This window comes from Pelophylax lessonae, assembly GCF_965119305.1.
Source record: "Pelophylax lessonae genome assembly, chromosome: 9".
Lineage (NCBI taxonomy): Eukaryota > Metazoa > Chordata > Amphibia > Anura > Ranidae > Pelophylax > Pelophylax lessonae.
Window position 1 is genome coordinate 180311100 of NC_138776.1, and position 19720 is coordinate 180330819.

The 19720-nt window shown below is 45.3% G+C and overlaps 1 protein-coding gene across 17 annotated transcripts in view; it reads right to left on the reverse strand.

Moving 5' to 3' along the window:
• Positions 1-19720, reverse strand: part of KCNMA1 (potassium calcium-activated channel subfamily M alpha 1) — a gene marked incomplete at its 3' end in the record, with an annotated part of 993244 nt that overhangs the window by 281505 nt on the left and 692019 nt on the right. For all 17 annotated transcript variants that reach the window (XM_082268091.1, XM_082268088.1, XM_082268089.1 and 14 more), the window contains exons 13-14: positions 1245-1314; positions 422-577 (exon numbers count right to left, since the gene is read on the reverse strand). In XM_082268091.1, the coding sequence (XP_082124217.1) occupies positions 422-577; positions 1245-1314 (226 nt within the window). The remainder of the gene's footprint in view (positions 1-421; positions 578-1244; positions 1315-19720) is intronic.

Below are 19720 nucleotides of genomic sequence, written 5' to 3' on the forward strand. Positions count from 1 at the left end.
TCCAGGCTGTGTAAGGGCTATTTGACCAAGAAGGAGAGTGATGGGGTGCTGCGCCAGATGACCTGGCCTCCACAGTCACCGGACCTGAACCCAATCGAGCTGGTTTGGGGTGAGTTGGACCGCAGAGTGAAGGCAAAAGGGCCAACAAGTGCTAAGCATCTCTGGGAACTCCTTCAAGACTGTTGGAAGACCATTTCAGGTGACTACCTCTTGAAGTGTGACTCTACAATTTTCATAGTCATGAAAATAAAGAAAACTCTTTAAATGAGAAGGTGTGTCCAAACTTTTGGTCTGTACTGTATACACACAGACACACGCACGCACACACACATTAATGGTCATCTGGCACATTTAACGACCTCAGAAAGAAAGATCTACAAACATAAAAAAAGTAAAGAACCCTAACAGTAAAATCTCATACCTTTATGAAAGAACGCATAGAGAAGAGATTTGCAAGCATGGTGGAAAGACCCTGTGCCAGACAGCTCTGAGCAATGAAGCCAAGCTTCAACTCAGCCAGACAAATGGCATCATCTCCTTCTTTCCAATTCCAGCTAGGGATGTTTAGCAGATGAGCCTGAAAGCACAATAAACAAACATGAAAATAAGCAAAAGGCAACACATGAAGGCTATGCAACGATGGCACAGGACAAAGCACAATGACAATTTGCAAACTGCAGTGACCCATGGCAACTGATAAGATCCGTGAAAAGTTGATGAATTGCTAAGTGTTACTGGACTTTGCACAGTGCTGTTTGTCTTAATACAATAAGCCCAAAGATTTTTAAAACCTGTGGCTGAATACTTTCTTATACTGCATAGCTTAAGAAACTATGCATATAGAAGAATCTATTATATAATTTTCCTATCTTGGCAACTCAAATTATCTAGAAGCCTTAGGGGTCACATATTATGTAAATCAAATTCTTCACCAAACCCAAAGCCCACTTCCAGCTGAAATGTTTTATTTTGTTTTAGATACAGCAGTTATAGCCTCTATCAGGCTTGTAGTCCGTTACCCTAAAAGGGAGATTTATCTTTATTTCCTATCAGGAGAGGAAGTTGTGAAAGGTCAAAAGGAAAAATAAAAACACTTTTAGCTGAGCAGGGAAGGGTTAAAACTTTTGGCAATGCTTTTATTGCTGTACATGCCTTCCTATCTCTGTGATGCCCGCATCCATATTTAATGTACATATTTATGTTAAAGTTAGCTTTAAATATAACAAATTAAACAGTATTTCCACCTTGTTGTGATACTGCAGCATCTGTGTGATAATCCGGATCTTTGGATGATAGTTTTTTATCGAGATGACTCTGGAAAGTAAGGGACAGTAAAAACAAAGTTACAGGTAAGATAAAGCTTCTTCAATAAATTAATCTCATGATTGCAAATGCAACATGACAACTACCTAAATATATATATCAGTACTCAAGCTCCGTTCTTTTCTAGTTGTGTGAGAACTCCTCCCAGAATAACACACATTATAAGTAGACAATGGTGTTTCTGCGTTTCCAGATCCTACAATACCATGAACAATGCATTAAAGGTAAAAAAACCTCCCGATACTTTTTCTGCCCCATCCCTAAACACTTACCAGTCTCCTCTCATGCTTCAACGCGGTCCAAACTGCAGCTCCATTGCTTTCTCTTTCTGGTCTCACAGGATACAAACCCTTTGATGAAGGAGCAGGGGGGTGGGGCATTGTCAAGGTGCACTGGTTGTCTATGGTTTCTCATAGCCCGGCTCAGGAGCACGACCACTCAAGGAAGGAGGAGAGGACAGCTTTGGTGGGGGACCACTAAAAAAGTGGTAAGGAACTGTTCTGTGCAATATCATTGCACAGATTGGGCAAGTCTAACATCTTTTCTATGTTAATAAAAAAATTGCTTGAATATCACCTTAAATTCATATAACAGCAAAAGGATCTACTACATTAGTATGATTGTAAGATTTTCTGATGGTCATAAGGAACATTTCAAGGCAAGGTGGTAAAGGGATCATTGTAGATCGTATAGTCAGCAAGACTCCAACAAGTCAATATTTTGTCCCTTTCCATTGGCCAGTTGTATCATGAGTACTAATACTGGTGTCCCCTACCATATTGTGACATGCCTCTGTACAATCAATTTCATTTTGCAGGGGTACTGAATTAAAATTCACGGAGGTTCGATCAGTAAAATTTTTCTTCCAGCAGAGGTCCAAATCAGGTATGTCTGTGCGATGATTCAGGTCCTTCACATCACAGCCCCCTCTTTTATTTCATGATCCCGCTCTTACATCAGTTTCTTCAGTACCCCTGTATATCAAAATCCTCAACTCGCATCAGTTTCCCCTACACAGCAGTGTTCTGAATCCCTCTTCACATCGGTGACGTCTCCCCCCCCTTCACATCCAAGGCCCCTGCAGCTCTGCCCCTTCCTACCTTACTTGGGCACACAGAGTGGGAGACAGAGCAACACTAGATAAAGGGCGGGAGCTCCCAGAATTAACTTTTTTATTTGAACAAGCTGGTGATAGGTTGCTATGACCGCCCTGCATCATAGCAACCAATTACCAGCTTGTCAATAATAATAGAAAAAGTTAATTCCAGCAGCTCCCGACCTCCATCTAGTGCTGCTGTGCCTCCCATTGTGTGAATGGATCTTTTCTGCCTCCCACTCTGCTGTGATAGTGACAGCAGTGGAGGCAGGGAGAAAGAACCACCTCCTAAATGGTGGTACTTCAGAGGTCCGGTTGGGACAATGATCACCATTTAGTGATGCCTGCTTTATTGGAAGCTAGAGAGGCTAGCATTACCCATAATTGTGAAAGTTTAAAATGCCCAAAATGCAGGCCAAATTTTAGACAATATGATTTCCAGATGAACTTCTATTTTGAAAGGTCACCCTGGTGTTGGGATGATAACGTTACATGAAGTATAACACCAGAGGTTGGAAGTGGTCTGTTTTCAGGCACTGAAAATTTGCAGTTTGTCACAGCATTATGTGGTTCAAAATATCTAAGGTGAAAATGTTCTATATACAGATGCTATACAATAAAAATTATTCAATCATATGCCTTAAACCTGTCAGTATTTTAACTAGGCTAAAAATGTACAAAATCTGCTTTACAATAATGAACCTGCCACTATATGGTACTGTAACCTGTGATGCCATGCAGAGAAGCTTTTAAGGGTCAATTAAAAAACAGTAAGGTTTCCCCAATAAGAACCTTGTGCTTGGTTATGTGACATCACTGAGCATATGAGCAAGTGTTAGGACACTTAGCCCTGATTCACAATGATGGTACTTTGAAATCGTACTACTTCACTTGAAGTAGCACAATTTTTAAGAAGCAGGTCAGCGTGATTTTAGGTGCTCCTTGGCTGAAATCCATGCCACTTCATGCAAAGATGTCTATGCATGTTGCACCTGAATTTGCAAACAATTGTGCAGGAACCCTTTTCTCAAATCGGTGCGGCACGGTAAAGTCAGTGTCGCACTGATTTGAATGGTTTAATTGCCGACAATAGGGTGTGACTTGTCATGCGATTTGGGACGGTCAAATCGCATGACAAGTTGCACCGTTGTGAATGGGGGTTTAAAGTGGAACTCACTATAAAGTCTCTGTGTTCATTGGAGGGCATGGCTCTGCTTTAGATAATCATGGACCGGGTATACCGCCACCTGCAGGAGTTGCACAACAGGGTGGGGAAAAAAGCCCAGGGGCAGCCCCTGCTGGTGGCCAGAACCCCCTCCACAGATGTGGGCAACTAAGTTACATGGTATAGCAGTGCAAATGACACATTTTACACATGTAGAAAGCAGTAACCTAAAGGGGTGGCTGCTGTGTCTCTAGCATGCCTTCAGTTTTGTATCAAGCAATACAGGAGTAAACATTGACACAATGAGCAGAGACCTGTGTGTTGTGATGAATTTTACAGGTATGTAAAAAATCCTATTTTATTGACACAGGACTGGTTAATATTTGGACCAATGGGATGTCCAAAATATAAGGGGTGGGAAACACAAAAAAACAAAAAACAAAACAATAACAACATGGGAGGCCCAAATCCCATAGGGCTGTTTTAAAGACTTTTGGGCCCGAGCCTGCACCTGCTAGGGCCCAGGAGAATTTGACAAACAGAACAGACGACCAGGTGGCTACAGACCTGACAGACCAAAGTCTGATGCTAATGGCAAACAAGGAAGGCAAGCTTATGACTGAGGACAAAGAGAGGAATATTTATGATAGGTCAAGAAGAAGGTTTCTGGAGAACTGACAAAACTAGGTTGAAGTCCTAGGAAGTCAATGGAGTACACAGAGGAAGACCAATGGGAGTTACCCCCTGTACAAAAGTTCTCACCAAGGAACCAGAAGCAGGAGGCCCTGGAAGAGGAGTGCTGAAGTTGAGATAAGATTCTTAACGGTACTTAAGGCCAAGGACTGGTCTAGGTTAGACTGAACAAAACACAAAGTAGAATACTTTCTATGGTGAAATGTTCATGCCTTGCACTAAGCAAAAGTACACTTTCCCAGTGTAATGGCAAGCTTGGCAGAAAGTTGATGTCCTATCTTTTAAGGGGTGGGGATGACTGACTGAAAGGCACCTGAGTTTCAAAACCTAGACTTCAACAGCCATGTTGGTAAATTCAGGGACTGTGAAGCGGGATGGTCCATGGAGAGTGTGCCAGAAGCTTAATTAGGTTAGAGTGCTGCTGGGCTAATTCATAGCCATGGGAATCAGTAGAATGAATTTCATGTCGATCCTGCAAAGCAGAGGAGGATAAAGCTTTAGAGAGGGGAAAAGTGTAAATCAAGTTGAACCAATCCCAAGAGGTCGCCCAGGACATTCACTGTTAATGTTTATGTGTTCCTTGTCCTGGCCCCAACTTTTCTAGTTTGTTATTGAACTTGGAGGCCAGGAGGTCTATGTCCGGCATTTCCCACCTGCAACAGAGCACTCAAAGCACCTCCTGATGACCATCCCTTTTTCTGAGATCCAGACAGGGCCAGGACATGGTGTTCTGCCCAGGTACCCTTGAAGATCAATGTACACCCCCAGCACGGTTTTGTCCTACTATACACTGGCATTGAAATCTTGAGGCTGGCAGATCTTGTGCTGAAGGGATAGCCAATCGACGGAACTCAAGAACTTTGAATGGAATGGGTCCCCTCTGACAACTACATCCCCTGAACCGAGAAAGGAGGACACCACCCCAGTTTGACAGGCTGGTGGTCATCGTTCGAACTATCCAGGTTATCAGAATAAAAAACTTCCCTGATTATAGTGCCAGGTTGGGAAACCACTACTCCAGGGTTCAGAGTTCTGAATCGGTTTGTTCCACACTACCAGAAGGTTGAGTTGCAATGGCCTGAAGTGAAACTGTGCATTTTGGATTGCCTTAAAGGAGGCCACCATCCATCCAAGGATTTTCCCAGTATTGTGCACAGGTATTTCAAGCAGTGGGGGGGGGGGGGTTCCAATGCCAATTTCTAGGGATTAAAGATCCACTCAAACTTCTGCAGAGTCAGCACTGTTCCCTGGTCAAGGGCTGGCAATGCCTGTGCAGACTGCTTCCAATAGGGGAAGATTCTACAGGTAGCCCACAAAGGAAGTCTCCTGAGCACATGTTAGGGCCAGGACTGTGGTTAAAACACCTTTTTAAAGGACTGGGGAGCCATGAATAAGCCAAAGGGCAGTGCTCCAAACTGATAATGCTGCTCGCCCACTGAAAATACATAAATTTATAAACAGACAACTCTGGTGGGGCTTAAAAATAGCAAAGTGCAGTGGGGCATTCTTGATGTTCAACAAAGCCAGAAAAGTAAAAGTTGAGCACCTTTAGATCCAAAATGTTCTGCAATAAGCTGAAGGCATGTTTAAGGGCATGAAATGGAGAAGGCATTTCGCAAAAATACAGTTTGTAGTTCTTGATCACAACGTTTTGAATCAATTTTTCGGAAACATCCCAGGTCAAGATGGCTGCAAATGCTGACAAACATTCCCCATCTGAAGAAAAAGGGGTCTGGACATGGAGGACTTGTAAAGCCAGGGATTCTCACAGAATTGGATGCCAGGCTTGGGCTCAGAGCCTGAGGCCTGGGAGGCATAAAAAATAACTTTTCTATGTACCGTAGAAGTGGACTAAATCTCGACTGTCTCCACTTCTATCTTTGGCAAAACAGTTCCTCCACCCCCCTGTGGCCTCCTGGATCAGAGCAGGGGAGCATCACTGACCAATGGTGAAACCACAGTAAATGCCCCAGACACGAGTACCACCTGGGAGAGCCGTTAGAGGAAGGCTTGTAGCCCATTCACAGAAAAGTGAAACACTGTCGGAAACAATCCAGGTACTGAAGCACAGTGGGTTCGGATAGAAAAGACTCAAGACCCCTTCGTTATGTGCCCACAAGGCAAAAAATAATGCCTTAAAAAAATTAAAAATAATGCCTTAAAGAGTGGCCCTTATGCTCAAAGCCTTCAATCATAACAGACAACTGGTAATACTGATAAAGACTCATCTTTCGAGTCATGGGGAAGACTAGTGCTGGAATAGTTTATTGAAAAGATCTAGAATGCACCCATATGCATTTAGCCACCTGAGAGCTAGCAGAACCCATGGTCCCCACCTCCCAGCATGTAAGGTCATCCCAGAAAGGATATCTAAAACAAATAGGAAAGACAGAGCTTGGGGTCCTGGGTGCAATCATTTGTATTGGGGAGATCCTCACAGGATTAAATGGATGTGGTGCTGGTCACAATGAACACAATGCAATGATTGCAAATGTACAAACGTTTATTCCCAGTGGCCAGGCTTGGCGTGCTGTGGATGGAATCTTGACCAGTCGCCGGATGGAAGCAGGAAGGAGCCACGAGGAACTAGCATGGAGCGCAAGCGTGGGAGGTTGCAGTGAAGACGTGTTTGTGCTTTGTCAAGTCACAGAACAACTGACAACCACCATATTTAAACAAAGATCCATGGCTCACCGAGCCTGGCCACCTGCACAGTTGGTTGCGCTCGGGCTGCGGTTTGCCATCTCCTCTCAGCCCTTATACTGTAACCTTGACGTGATGTCCCATCATAGCCCGGAACTCCCGGCTTTGATATCGTTGGCTTTTAATAACATTTTAATCATGCGGAAATAAACATTTTTGTACATTTGCAATCATTGCATAAACTTCCCAATAAGAGTATATTGATTGGTTTGCGCAAAAGTTATCGTGCCTACAAACTAGGGGAAAGATGTATGTAATTTTTTTAATTAATTTCTTTAAATTTTTTTTACTAGTAATGGTGTAAATCAGCGATTTTTAGTGGGAATGCAACATTGCGGCGGACAGATCGGACGCCTGACATTTTTTATACTTTTGGGGGACCAGTGACATTATTACAGTAATCTGTGCTAAAAAATATGCACTGTTACTGTAGTAATGACACTGGCAGGTAAGGGGTTAACACCAGGGGAGATCAAAGGGTTAAATGTGTGCCTAGGGGGTGCTTTCTAACTGTGTAGGGGATGGACTTATGGAATGAACACAGGGACCTGTGTTTCTAAATAGGAGTGCTTACAACAGTAGACTGCCGTTCTGTCTCCTTGGATTAAGCCAACTTAGACTGCCAGGAACAATTGCCCCTTGTGGGCTTAGAAGCCTTGGATCCCTTGTAGAATTTCCCACAGAAAGAAAAAATGGTTTGAAAAAGTTGGCCCAGATTTGCAACAAGTTTCCCTGATTTTATAAAATCTTAGTATTACTGACAAAAGGCACATCTTCAGGAACTCTAGACAATACTAGTTCTCTCATATCATTATAAAGTCTTCATTAAAGAGACAATCCCAGGTAGGCCTGTACCAGAAAATGGGAAACAGAGAGCTGCATATCACACCTGACCCCACAAAGTGGGATAAATAGTTCAATTTTTTCATGAATTTCCTGTGTCTAGTAGAATTTTTAAGAACACAATTACGGATCATAGTGAAATGGCATTGAAGACCCACAGGGGATGTGTAGGGATGTAGGGGATGGACTTATGGAATGAACACAGGGACCTGTGTTTCTAAATAGGAGTGCTTACAACAGTAGACTGCCGTTCTGTCTCCATGGGCACCAGTTCTGTCTCCGCCGGCCACGCAGATCAGCTTCCCCTCAGGCAAATGGGCGCACGCACCCCCCGAGCGCTCCCGCAAATCAACGTACAGGTATGTCATTTTGCGGGAACCTGCCAATGTATGGCGGCTGGTCAGCAAGTGGTTAAAAAGGGGTAAAAGGGATCACAGTGTGTCAAAACACTTTAGATAGGAATCCGGAGGGTTTCAGATTTTGGGGAGTAGAGAAAGTGAGTAATCATTGGTGAGGTGGTAATTATGTATGCTCCCTCAGTCAACGTGAGTCCTTTTGGATCTATGAAACCCAGGTTTTGGTACCCAGAGGACTTAATGTTGATTTTGATTTAAATAGTTTTATTAGTAATGGGTAACATGAGATTAGATCTTTGAGTCGATTGAGGTACAGTGATTTAGATTAAGGGGTGTAGAAGAACATTAGTAATATAATCGTCTTGTAGGGGGTCGTTCTAGTGATTGGTAATAGAATATGAACATAACTGTGATGTGGTTCCACAGTATAGATATAGGGAACGGCCTTTTATTAGATAGGCGTAGTAAGATATTAACACTCGTTTTTTAGCGATTGAATGGGTCCCATAGAGTTAAAAGTGCAATAGGGTAGTAGTAGGTTTACAATTATGTAGTGGAGAGATGAAGACAACTCCTGCTTTTGACATAGAGTCTTATTAAGGGTAATGTATATACATATTTGGTGTAAAAAAACGGAGTGTTTTTATGTGGTTTTTTAGTATTTGAGATTATTAGAATTGTGTACTTATATGTTCTAGTTTGCAAGATGTAATGTTTTAGAGTGTATAACCCCGGAGGCCAGGAATGAGTTAAATTGTTGTTTGCCCAGTGGGGAATGTGGGGAAACTAGTGATCTTTGCTCTTTGCGGTGGGTAGAGAATAAATCTACACTCTACAGGAAGTGGGCTTGGCTTTGTAACTCTAGGCTGTCATGGTGAAGCTCAGGGAGGTTACCAGGACAATGTTAAGCATATATAAAGGCTCGGGTAAGGCGGCCCACCCACCTACTGAAAAGCCCAATGAGTGGGCAACATATGTATAGAAGGGAGGAGCCGAGCCCATGATGTCACGCAGCCACTGAGATCTGCGTGGAGTGGTGAATATGATTACAAGCGCTTTTGATTTTACATTTTGTAAGTGTTTTTTTTATATGGGGGGCTTTTAATAAACTTTGTTTAAATAGAGAGCACTATGAAGTCTGCATTTGTACTTGCATGAGTTTCGCAGAGCAGTAAGAGGAGCTTGCAGAGCCAGATGCCAGGAGAGGAGACCGTGGCAGGAGATTGCAGAGTGTCTATATATAAAGCGGATTGATCTCATCTGTGAGGTGAGCAGGTTTTCCAGCCGGTGGTGGTGTGCACATTTTGGTTTTATTAGGTGATCGAAGAACACTGTGGTGGATCACTCCTTATACTGAATTTTATTTTTCACATGGACTTTGTTTTTTTTGGGGTAGTTTTATATATTGTTGATTTAAAAGGACTTTGAAGACACACAAACTTTAATTATTTATTATATTTTTATTCTTTTACTTTTTATGGTGATTTTTTGGTTACGCTGCACTGCAAGAATAATTATATGTGATGTACCTTTCGTTTTGTTTTTGTCGCTGTAAAAAAGGCCGCTGACAAAAATATTTTAGTTAATGAAATTAACACTGACACATTGGCTAGCCATAAATGTAAGATTGCTAGTTGTTGTCTCCCCACACTGGGTTTGACAGGTGGGGACCAAATATCATGCAGAGGAAGAGGGGTGTTTCTCCTCGGTTTAAGCCAACTTAGACTGCCAGGAACAATTGCCCCTTGTGGGCTTAGAAGCCTTGGATCCCTTGTAGAATTTCCCACAGAAAGAAGAAATGGTTTGAAAAAGTTGGCCCAGATTTGCAACAAGTCTTCATTAAAGAGACAATCCCAGGTAGGCCTGTACCAGAAAATGGGAAACAGAGAGCTGCATATCACACCTCACCCCACAAAGTGGGATAAATAGTTCAATTTTTTTCATAAATTTCCTGTGTCTAGTAGATTTTAAAAACACAACTACGGATCATAGTGAAATGGCATTGAAGACCCACAGATATTTACAGTATATTTTGATCCTAGGATTGCTGACACATGCTGGAGATGTAAAAGAGGTGTTTCATATATGTGGTAAATGCGCTCTAATCTGACCTTTCTGGGAAGGGATTCTAGTTATTTACAAATTACAGGATTTAAGATAAAAAAAAAAAAAAAAAAAAAGATTTCTCAAACATAAAAAACAGCCTACTAGGTCTTTTTTTTTTTTTAGTTACATTGGACATCACTTTTACCTACTGGTCTTAGGCAACTTCTCCCAATAAGTATCTCTTCTGAAAGATGCAGAGGTAGGCTTCTACACTCTCCATTAACATATTCAGTGATGCACGGTGAACCAGCCTTCAAGGTGTAGACATTGGCCTCTGTGCCAGCGGCTACTGACCAGGCCTGAATCTGCTGCTGTAGACCCAGATTCACTTGCTTTATGTCTGTTTAAGAGGAGCTCTTGAGCTTCAGTCAACTGCTGCAGCTGCTGGATGGTTAACATTTTAGTCTCTTGCTGGTTAGCCTTTGCCAATAAAACTCATCCTTTTTGTTCAATAATAGGTGTCTGTCACTGCAAAGCACTGCTTGCATCCAAGCACAAAGTTTAATGAAAAACAGGCTCAGCTAGTAATAGCATTGGTAAACCATGCTTGAGATAGAAAGACTCGGGAACAGTCCAAGCAGGTTGGTCCTGCATCTTTATTTAGAAAAGTATTAAAAAACAGTTCAATGCAAAAGGGTTTTGTACAGCAACCACATAGCAAAAAAAAAAAAAAAAAAAAACTCTCCTTGTCAGCGCAAATAACTAATCCAATTTCAGTTCCTGAGTAAAAGGATACCTCTTAATTAGTGTTGAGCGAACACGGACTGTATTATTCGTGTTCGTACCGAATAATTGGATTTTTTGTATCCGAACACGGACACTTTACTGTATGTTCGGGTAAAAATCCGTGTTCGGTCGTTTTATTTGCATGCTTTGGCACTCTTTTCATGGCGGGCTTTCAACAGCCAATCAACAATCGTTTAACTGGTGTGCCTTAAGCCATCCCAGCCATGCCTGCAAATGTCTCAGTAGCTGTGATTGGCCGTCTGAAGCATGTGACCAAGTCTTTATAAGTTCCAGGCAGCCGCAGCGTCTTCATTCTGCTGCTTAGATCAGGGACAGAGCACACATCAACGTGCTGGCTGCTGATTAGGGAAAGACAGGCAGGAAAAAAACATTTGTGTCCGGATAGAATTGAGGGACAGGTCGGAGTGTTTAGGCAGGGCGAGTTGTAGGCATTTTAGGGATAGAGTCTGCTGAATTATAGGGTCAGTGTCTTCTACAAAGTACAATCGATATTGCTGTGTGGGGGGTGGGGTGACTCTGCACTCAATCCTGATCTACGATCTCTTCTCAATCCTGTTAGGGAGAGGCTGCTGCTGCTGAATTTTAGGGAAACTGTGTTCTACAAACTACAATCGATATTGCGGTGTGGTGTGGGATAGGAGATAGGCAGGTGTCAGTGATCCACATCCATTTTTCTGTGTGTGAGCTGCAGTGAACACAATCTTTTTGGGCTGCAGTGAACACAATCTTTTTGGGGTGCAGTGAACGTCCTTTTTGGGGTGCAGTGAACAAAATCCTTTTTGGGGTGCAGTGAACAACATCCTTTTTGGGGTGCAGTGAACACAATCTTTTTGGGGTGCAGTGAACAAAATCCTTTGTGGGGTGCAGTGAACACAATCTTTGTGGGGTGCAGTGAACACAATCTTTTTGGGGTGCAGTGAACAACATCCTTTTTGGGGTGCAGTGAACAAAATCCTTTTTGGGGTGCAGTGAACACAATCTTTTTGGGGTGCAGTGAACAAAATCCTTTGTGGGGTGCAGTGAACACAATCTTTGTGGGGTGCAGTGAACACAATCTTTTTGGGGTGCAGTGAACAAAATCCTTTTTGGGGTGCAGTGAACAACATCCTTTTTGGGGTGCAGTGAACAAAATCCTTTTTGGGGTGCAGTGAACAACATCCTTTTTGGGGTGCAGTGAACACAATCTTTGTGGGGTACAGTGAACAGAATCTTTGTGGGGTGCAGTGAACACAATCTTTGGGGGGTACAGTGAACACAATCTTTTTGGGGTGCAGTGAACAAAATCCTTTGTGGGGTGCAGTGAACACAATCTTTGTGGGGTGCAGTGAACACAATCTTTTTGGGGTGCAGTGAACAAAATCCTTTGTGGGGTGCAGTGAACACAATCTTTGTGGGGTGCAGTGAACACAATCTTTTTGGGGTGCAGTGAACAAAATCCTTTGTGGGGTGCAGTGAACACAATCTTTGTGGGGTGCAGTGAACACAATCTTTTTGGGGTGCAGTGAACAAAATCCTTTTTGGGGTGCAGTGAACACAATCTTTGTGGGGTGCAGTGAACACAATCTTTTTGGGGTGGAGTGAACAAAATCCTTTTTGGGGTGCAGTGAACAACATCCTTTTTGGGGTGCAGTGAACAAAATCCTTTTTGGGGTGCAGTGAACACAATCTTTTTGGGGTGCAGTGAACAAAATCCTTTGTGGGGTGCAGTGAACACAATCTTTGTGGGGTACAGGGAACAGAATCTTTGTGGGGTGCAGTGAACACAATCTTTGGGGGGTACAGTGAACACAATCTTTTTGGGGTGCAGTGAACAAAATCCTTTTAGGGTGCAGTGGACACAATCTTTGTGGGGTGCAGTGAACAAAATCCTTTTTGAGGTGCAGTGAACACAATCTTTGTGGGGTGCAGTGAACACAATCTTTGTGGGGTACAGTGAACACAATCTCATACTTCTGAACATTTGAGGGTGCTGCCTGTTCCATACTCCTCCTCCTACTGCTCAACCATCCTTTTAGGGGTACAAACAATAGTAATTGGGGCCTAGTGTGGTGGTGTACGTGTGAGATACATACACCTTCTTTTTGATCATATTTTCTATTCTGCTATTCAATTAAATCCTTTGGGGATCAATTAAATTGCGTGATAGTCTGTGTCGGTACGTGTGAGATCCACCTTTCCAAGTTTTTGGGGTTCATCTCATACTTCTGAAGATTTGAGGGTGCTGCCTGTTCCATACTCCTCCTCCTACTGCTCAACCATCCTTTTAGGGGTACAAACAATAGTAATTGGGGCCTAGTGTGGTGGTGTACGTGTGAGATACATACACTTTCTTTTTGATCATATTTTCTATTCCGCTATTCAATTAAAACCTTTGGGGATCAATTAAATTGCGTGATAGTCTGTGTCGGTACGTGTGAGATCCACCTTTCCAAGTTTTTGGGGTTCATCTCATACTTTTGAAGATTTGAGGGTGCTGCCTGTTCCATACTCCTCCTCCTACTGCTCAACCATCCTTTTAGGGGTACAAACAATAGTAATTGGGGCCTAGTGTGGTGGTGTACGTGTGAGATACATACACTTTCTTTTTGATCATATTTTCTATTCCGCTATTCAATTAAATCCTTTGGGGATCAATTAAATTGCGTGATAGTCTGTGTCGGTACGTGTGAGATCCACCTTTCCAAGTTTTTGGGGTTCATCTCATACTTCTGAAGATTTGAGGGTGCTGCCTGTTCCATACTCCTCCTCCTACTGCTCAACCATCCTTTTAGGGGTACAAACAATAGTAATTGGGGCCTAGTGTGGTGGTGTACGTGTGAGATACATACACTTTCTTTTTGATCATATTTTCTATTCCGCTATTCAATTAAAACCTTTGGGGATCAATTAAATTGCGTGATAGTCTGTGTCGGTACGTGTGAGATCCACCTTTCCAAGTTTTTGGGGTTCATCTCATACTTCTGAAGATTTGAGGGTGCTGCCTGTTCCATACTCCTCCTCCTACTCCTCATCCATCCTTTTAGGGGTAGAAACAATAGTAATTGGGGCCTAGTGTGGTTTTGTACGTGCGAGATACATACACTTTTTTGGATCATATTTCCTATTCCGCTATTCAATAAAAACCTTTCTAGGGCAAGATCTTAAATTACAGAAATATGAGGAGACCGTCAAATAAGGGCCGTGGCCTGGGTCGTGGTGCTGCTGGTAGAGCTCCTGTTGCAAGGAGAGGACGTGGTCGATCTGTGCCAGCTACACGCACAAGTGAAACACCTTCCTCAAGTGTGAGTAGGCGACAGAACCTGCATCAGTATTTGGTAGGGCATCATACGCCCCTAGAAGTGATGAGGCCAGAACAAGTGGAGGCGATAGTAGATTGGTTTGCTGCTGACAGTGCCTCCAGTTCCTTCACATTGTCTCCCACCCAGTCTACTGCAGAAAGGTCACAGTTGGCACCTGCAGCCGATGTACAACCGTCTTTCACCTCACCCCCTTGCAAATCAGGCAAGCAGTCTGAGCCCCAAGCCATACAGCAGTCTCTTCTTCTTGTTGATGACTCTGTCAGCAGGGTTTCCCAGGGCCATCCACCTAGCCCTGCCCCAGAAGTGGAAGAGATTGAGTGCAGCGATGCCCAACCACTTATTTCTCAAGATGAGTACATGCAAGGATCATCGCAGCACGTCTCCGATGATGACGAAACGCAGGTGCCAACTGCTGCGGCGTTCAGCATTGTGGAGACCGACAAGGAGGGCAGGGGTGAAGACTGGGTGAAAGATGATGTGGACGACGATGAGGTCCTCGACCCCACATGGAATGAACGTCATGCAGGTGACCTGAGTAGTTTGGAGGAAGAGGCGGTGGTCGCACAGAGCCACCAGCACAGCAGAAGAGGGAGCAGGGTGCAGAAGCGGAGCGGCCGTGCCCTAGACACTATGCCCGCTACTGCCCAACGCAGCAAGGGAACGAGCGCACCAAAGTCAGCTCAAAGGAGTTCTCTAGCGTGGAAGTTCTTTAGAAAATGTGCTGATGACAGGACACTAGTGGTTTGCACCCTGTGCAATCAGAGCTTGAAGCGAGGCATAAACCTTCTCAACCTGAGCACAACCTGCATGATCAGGCATCTAAGTGCAAAGCACGAGCTGCAGTGGAGTACACACCTTCAAAACCAAGAAACGTCTCTGGCTCATCCTGCTTCCTCTTCTGCTGCAGTCTCGGCCGCTCCAGCCACATCTGTAGTGATACCGGCACCTGCCACCCCGCAAACAGACGATCTGTCAGCAACACCACCACCTGGGTTACCAACAACCATCTCCACAATGTCCCGTGGAAGCGTTCAGCTTTCCATCTCCCAAACACTTGAGAGGAAGAGGAAGTATCCCCCTACCCACCCGCGATCCCTGGCCCTGAATGCCAGCATTTCAAAATTATTGGCCTTTGAAATGCTGTCATTCCGTCTGGTGGAGACGCACAGTTTTAAAAACCTTATGTTGGTGGCTGTCCCACAGTACGTCGTGCCCAGCCGCCACTACTTTTCCAGGCAAGCCATCCCTTCCCTGCACAACCAAGTGGGGGAAAAAATCAGGTGTGCACTGCGCAACGCCATCTGTGCCAAGGTCCACCTAACTACCGATACGTGGACCAGTAAGCACGGTCAGGGGCGTTATATCTCCCTAACGGCACACTGGGTAAATGCAGTGGCGGATGGGCCTGAGGCGGATAGCAATTTGGCGCATGTCCTTCCACCACCGAGGATTGCAGGGCGCTTCAGTTTGCCTCCTGTTCCTAACTCCTCCTACTCCGCTTCCTCATCCTCTACCGCCTCCTCATCCGGACAGCGTAACACCTTCACCACCAACTTCAGCACGGCCAGGGGTAAACGAAAGCAGGCAGTTTTTACAACTTGCCTGTTTGGGGGACAAACCACACACCGCGCAGGAGTTGTGGAGGAGCATGGAACAGCAGACAAATGAGTGGTTGCTGCCAGCGAGCCTCAAGCCCGGCCTGGGCGAAATCTCATAGCAGCTCTGGGCCTAGCCGGTTTGACGCACATCCCTTGCCTGGCGCATGTGCTGAATTTGGTGGTGCAGAGGTAACTTAAATACTACCCCGATATGTCAGAGCTGCTGCAGAAAGTGCGGGCCGTTTGTGCGCACTTTCGGCGTTCTCACCCTGCTGCTGCTCGCCTGGCAGCGCTGCAGCGTAACTTCGGCCTTCCCGGTCACCGCCTCATATGTGACGTGCCCACAAGGTGGAACTCCACCTTGCACATGCTGGAAAGACTGTGCGAGCAGCAGCAGGCCATAGTGGAGTTTCAGCTGCAGCACGCACGCGTGAGTCGCTCTGCGGAACAGCACCACTTCACCACCAATAACTGGGCCTCCATGTGAGACCTGTGTGCCTTGTTGCGCTGTTTTGAGTACTCCACCAACATGGCCAGTGGCAATGACGCCGTTCTCAGCTTAACTATCCCACTTCTATGCCTCCTTGAAAAAACAATTCGGGCGATGATGGAAGAGGATGTGGCACAGGATGAGGAGGAGGAGGAGGATGAAGAGGTAACATTTCCAAGGCTTTCAGGGCAGTCATTCGCAAGGGGCTCCGAGGGTGGGTTCCTGCACACACAAACGCCAGGGACACAATTGTCCAGCAGGGGCACAGTTCTGGAGGATGAGGAGGATGAGGAGGAGCTGGAGGAGGAGATGGAACCATGTTCACAGCAGGGTGGCACCCAGGCCAGCTCATGGCCATCACTGGTGCGTGGCTGGGGGGATACAGAGGACACGGACGATACACCTCCCACAGAGGACAGCCTTTCGTTGCCTCTGGGCAGCCTGGCACACATGAGCGATTACATGCTGCAGTGTCTCCACAACGACCGCCGAGTTGCCCACATTCTAACTTGTGCTGATTACTGGGTGGCCACGCTGCTGGATCCCCGTTACAAGGACAACGTACCGTCCTTAATTCACTCACTGGAGCGCGATCGCAAGATGCGCGAGTACAAGCGCACGCTGGTAGACGCCATGCTGCTGGCATTCCCATCTGACAGCGGGGCCGCAGTGGAAGCACAAGGCAGAGGAGGAGGAGGAGGAGGTCGCCAACGCAACCAGGGCACCGCCAGCACCTCAGAAGGCAGGGTTAGCATGGCCGAAATGTGGAAAAGCTTTGTCAGCACGCCACAACAAACAGCAGCACCAGCAGCTCAGATGGAACGTCTTAGCAGGAGGCAGCATTTTACCAACATGGTGGAGCAGTATGTGTGCACACGCCTACATGTAGTGAATGAGGGGTCTGCCCCCTTCAACTTCTGGGTCTCCAAATTGGGCACATGGCCTGAGCTTACCCTTTACGCCTTGGAGGTGCTGGCGTGCCCTGCAGCCAGTGTATTATCTGAACGGGTATTTAGCACGGCTGGGGGCGTTATAACAGACAAGCGCAGCCGCCTGTCCAGAGACAATGTGGACAAGCTCACGTTCATTAAAATGAACCAGGCATGGATCCCACGGGACTTTTCCGTACCTTATGCAGAATAGCAATGGATACCGACCTTACCCACCCATTGTTCCATTTTTGCTCTTTCTCACTCTTTTGGGGTGTACCCTCATTTAAAATTTGTGAAAAGAAGCAGTGTTGGCTACCTTGTCCTCCTCCTCAGGGCCAGATTAACGTAGGGGCTATTGGAGCTGCAGCTCCAGGCCCCTACCTTTTACATAGGCCCCGGGTTGGCCATATTCACTGTTACCGCTCTTCTGTCACTTGTAAACACAGAAGTCTGGCTTCTATGCTCGCTTCCCCAGGCAGCACCCTCAGAACCTCCCCACACAGCGCGAAGGCCGGACAAGGAGGGACAGTTGCCGATGCATGGATGTGTTTATGGGCTTCAGAGACAGCATCCCATGTTGAATTAGGCATGCATGGCTGCACCCTTCCTCCTCTGGGTGCATGGCAAGGCACGGCCCTTAAGGCCCTTCAAAATCCTCAGCACCAAGCCCATGATGCTCTTAATCCGGCCCTGGTCCTCCTCCACCGCCGCTTCCACCTACACCGCCCATAGGTGTGCGCAGCCTATTGCATTAAGGTGTGCACCCCAAAGTTGAAATACACAAGCATTTGTTTGCCAGCAGGGAAAGTAATGTATCGGGGCCATGTACCTGTAGGCAAAGAGAAATAGAGCAGAGCAGGTCCGAGGGAGATCTTTCCCATCTCCTCACTGGCAATGCTATGTGCCCTAGGTGATTAGGGTGTGCCCAGGCACACCCGGCACACCCTGTGCGCATGCCTATGTCACCGCCACATCCACCACCACCTCAACCTCCCTCCTACTCCATATGGGCCTCATCCTTCAGAGATGAAGAAGAACATTGTTTTATTTTTCTGTTTTTTTTTGTTGTTTTAAGTTATTTCCCTATCCACATTTGTTTGCAGAGCACTTGCCATGCTCTTAATTACGTTTTGCTGCCATTTGCAGCACTCTAGCCCTTTCCTTTGGTGTTTTAGAGCCATTTTAGTGCCTTAAAGTTCGGGTCCCCATTGACTTCAATGGGGTTCGGTGTCCGGGAAAAGTTCGGTAAAAGTCCGGGATACGGACCCGGACTTTTTTTTAAAGTTCGGCCGAACCCGTCGAACACGGACATCTAGGTGTCCGCTCAACCCTACTCTTAATGGATTCCCTCAAAACAAACAGGCAGCACAAGTACATTTAGTGGTTTCTCAGCAGTCAGCCTTTTCACCCAGCAGCCAGCTCTCAGAGCAAACACAGTGAGGAGCCTGCCTCTAACACAAGTCAGCTCAGATATAAAAACCTCTGTGGACAGCTGGCTCATTAGTGAGGTCTGGCTAACAGGTAAAATATAGGCCTAGAAGTAGAGGTTTTATCCAACCTTCAGACCAAAACTTGTTAGGAATTGAGAAGACATAACAGACACAAACCCTGGAGCCCCTCAGCATGTGTAGGTGAAAAACATATGTGCCAGCCAGTGTGTATATATGTATATATACACACACTACAGTACCTTGAAAATGTATTCTTAACTCTTGAAGTTTTATACATTTTGTCATGTTTCAACCAAAAACGTAAATGTATTTTATAAGGATTTTATGTGACAGACCAACACAAAGTGACTCATAATTGTGAAGTGGAAGAAAAAGGATACATGGTTTTCAAAAACGTTAACAAATAAATATCTAAAAAGTGTGGCCTGCATTTGCATTCAGCCCCAGAGTCAATATTTTGTAGAACCATCTTTCGCTGCAATTTCAGCTGCAAGTATTTTTGGGTAGGTCTCTACCAGCTTTGCACATCTAAAGTGTGAACTTTCTGCCCACTGTTGTTAGCAAAAATAGCACAAGCTCTGACAGATTGGATGGAGAGGGTGTGTGAACAGTAATATTGCCACAGATTCTTAATTGGATTTAGGTCTGAGAATTGATTGGGCCATTCTAACACATGAACAGGATTTGATTTAAGCCATTACATTGTAGCTCTGGCTGGATGTTAAGGGTCGTTGCCCTGCTGGAAGGTAAACCTCTGACCCAGTCTCAAGTCTTTTGCAGAATCCAACAGGTTTTCTTCTAAGATTGCCCTGTATTTAGCTCCATCCATCTTCCCATCAACTCTGACCAGCTTCCCTGTCCCTGCTGAAGAAAAGCATCCCCACATGATACTGCCACCACCATGCCACCACTGCCACC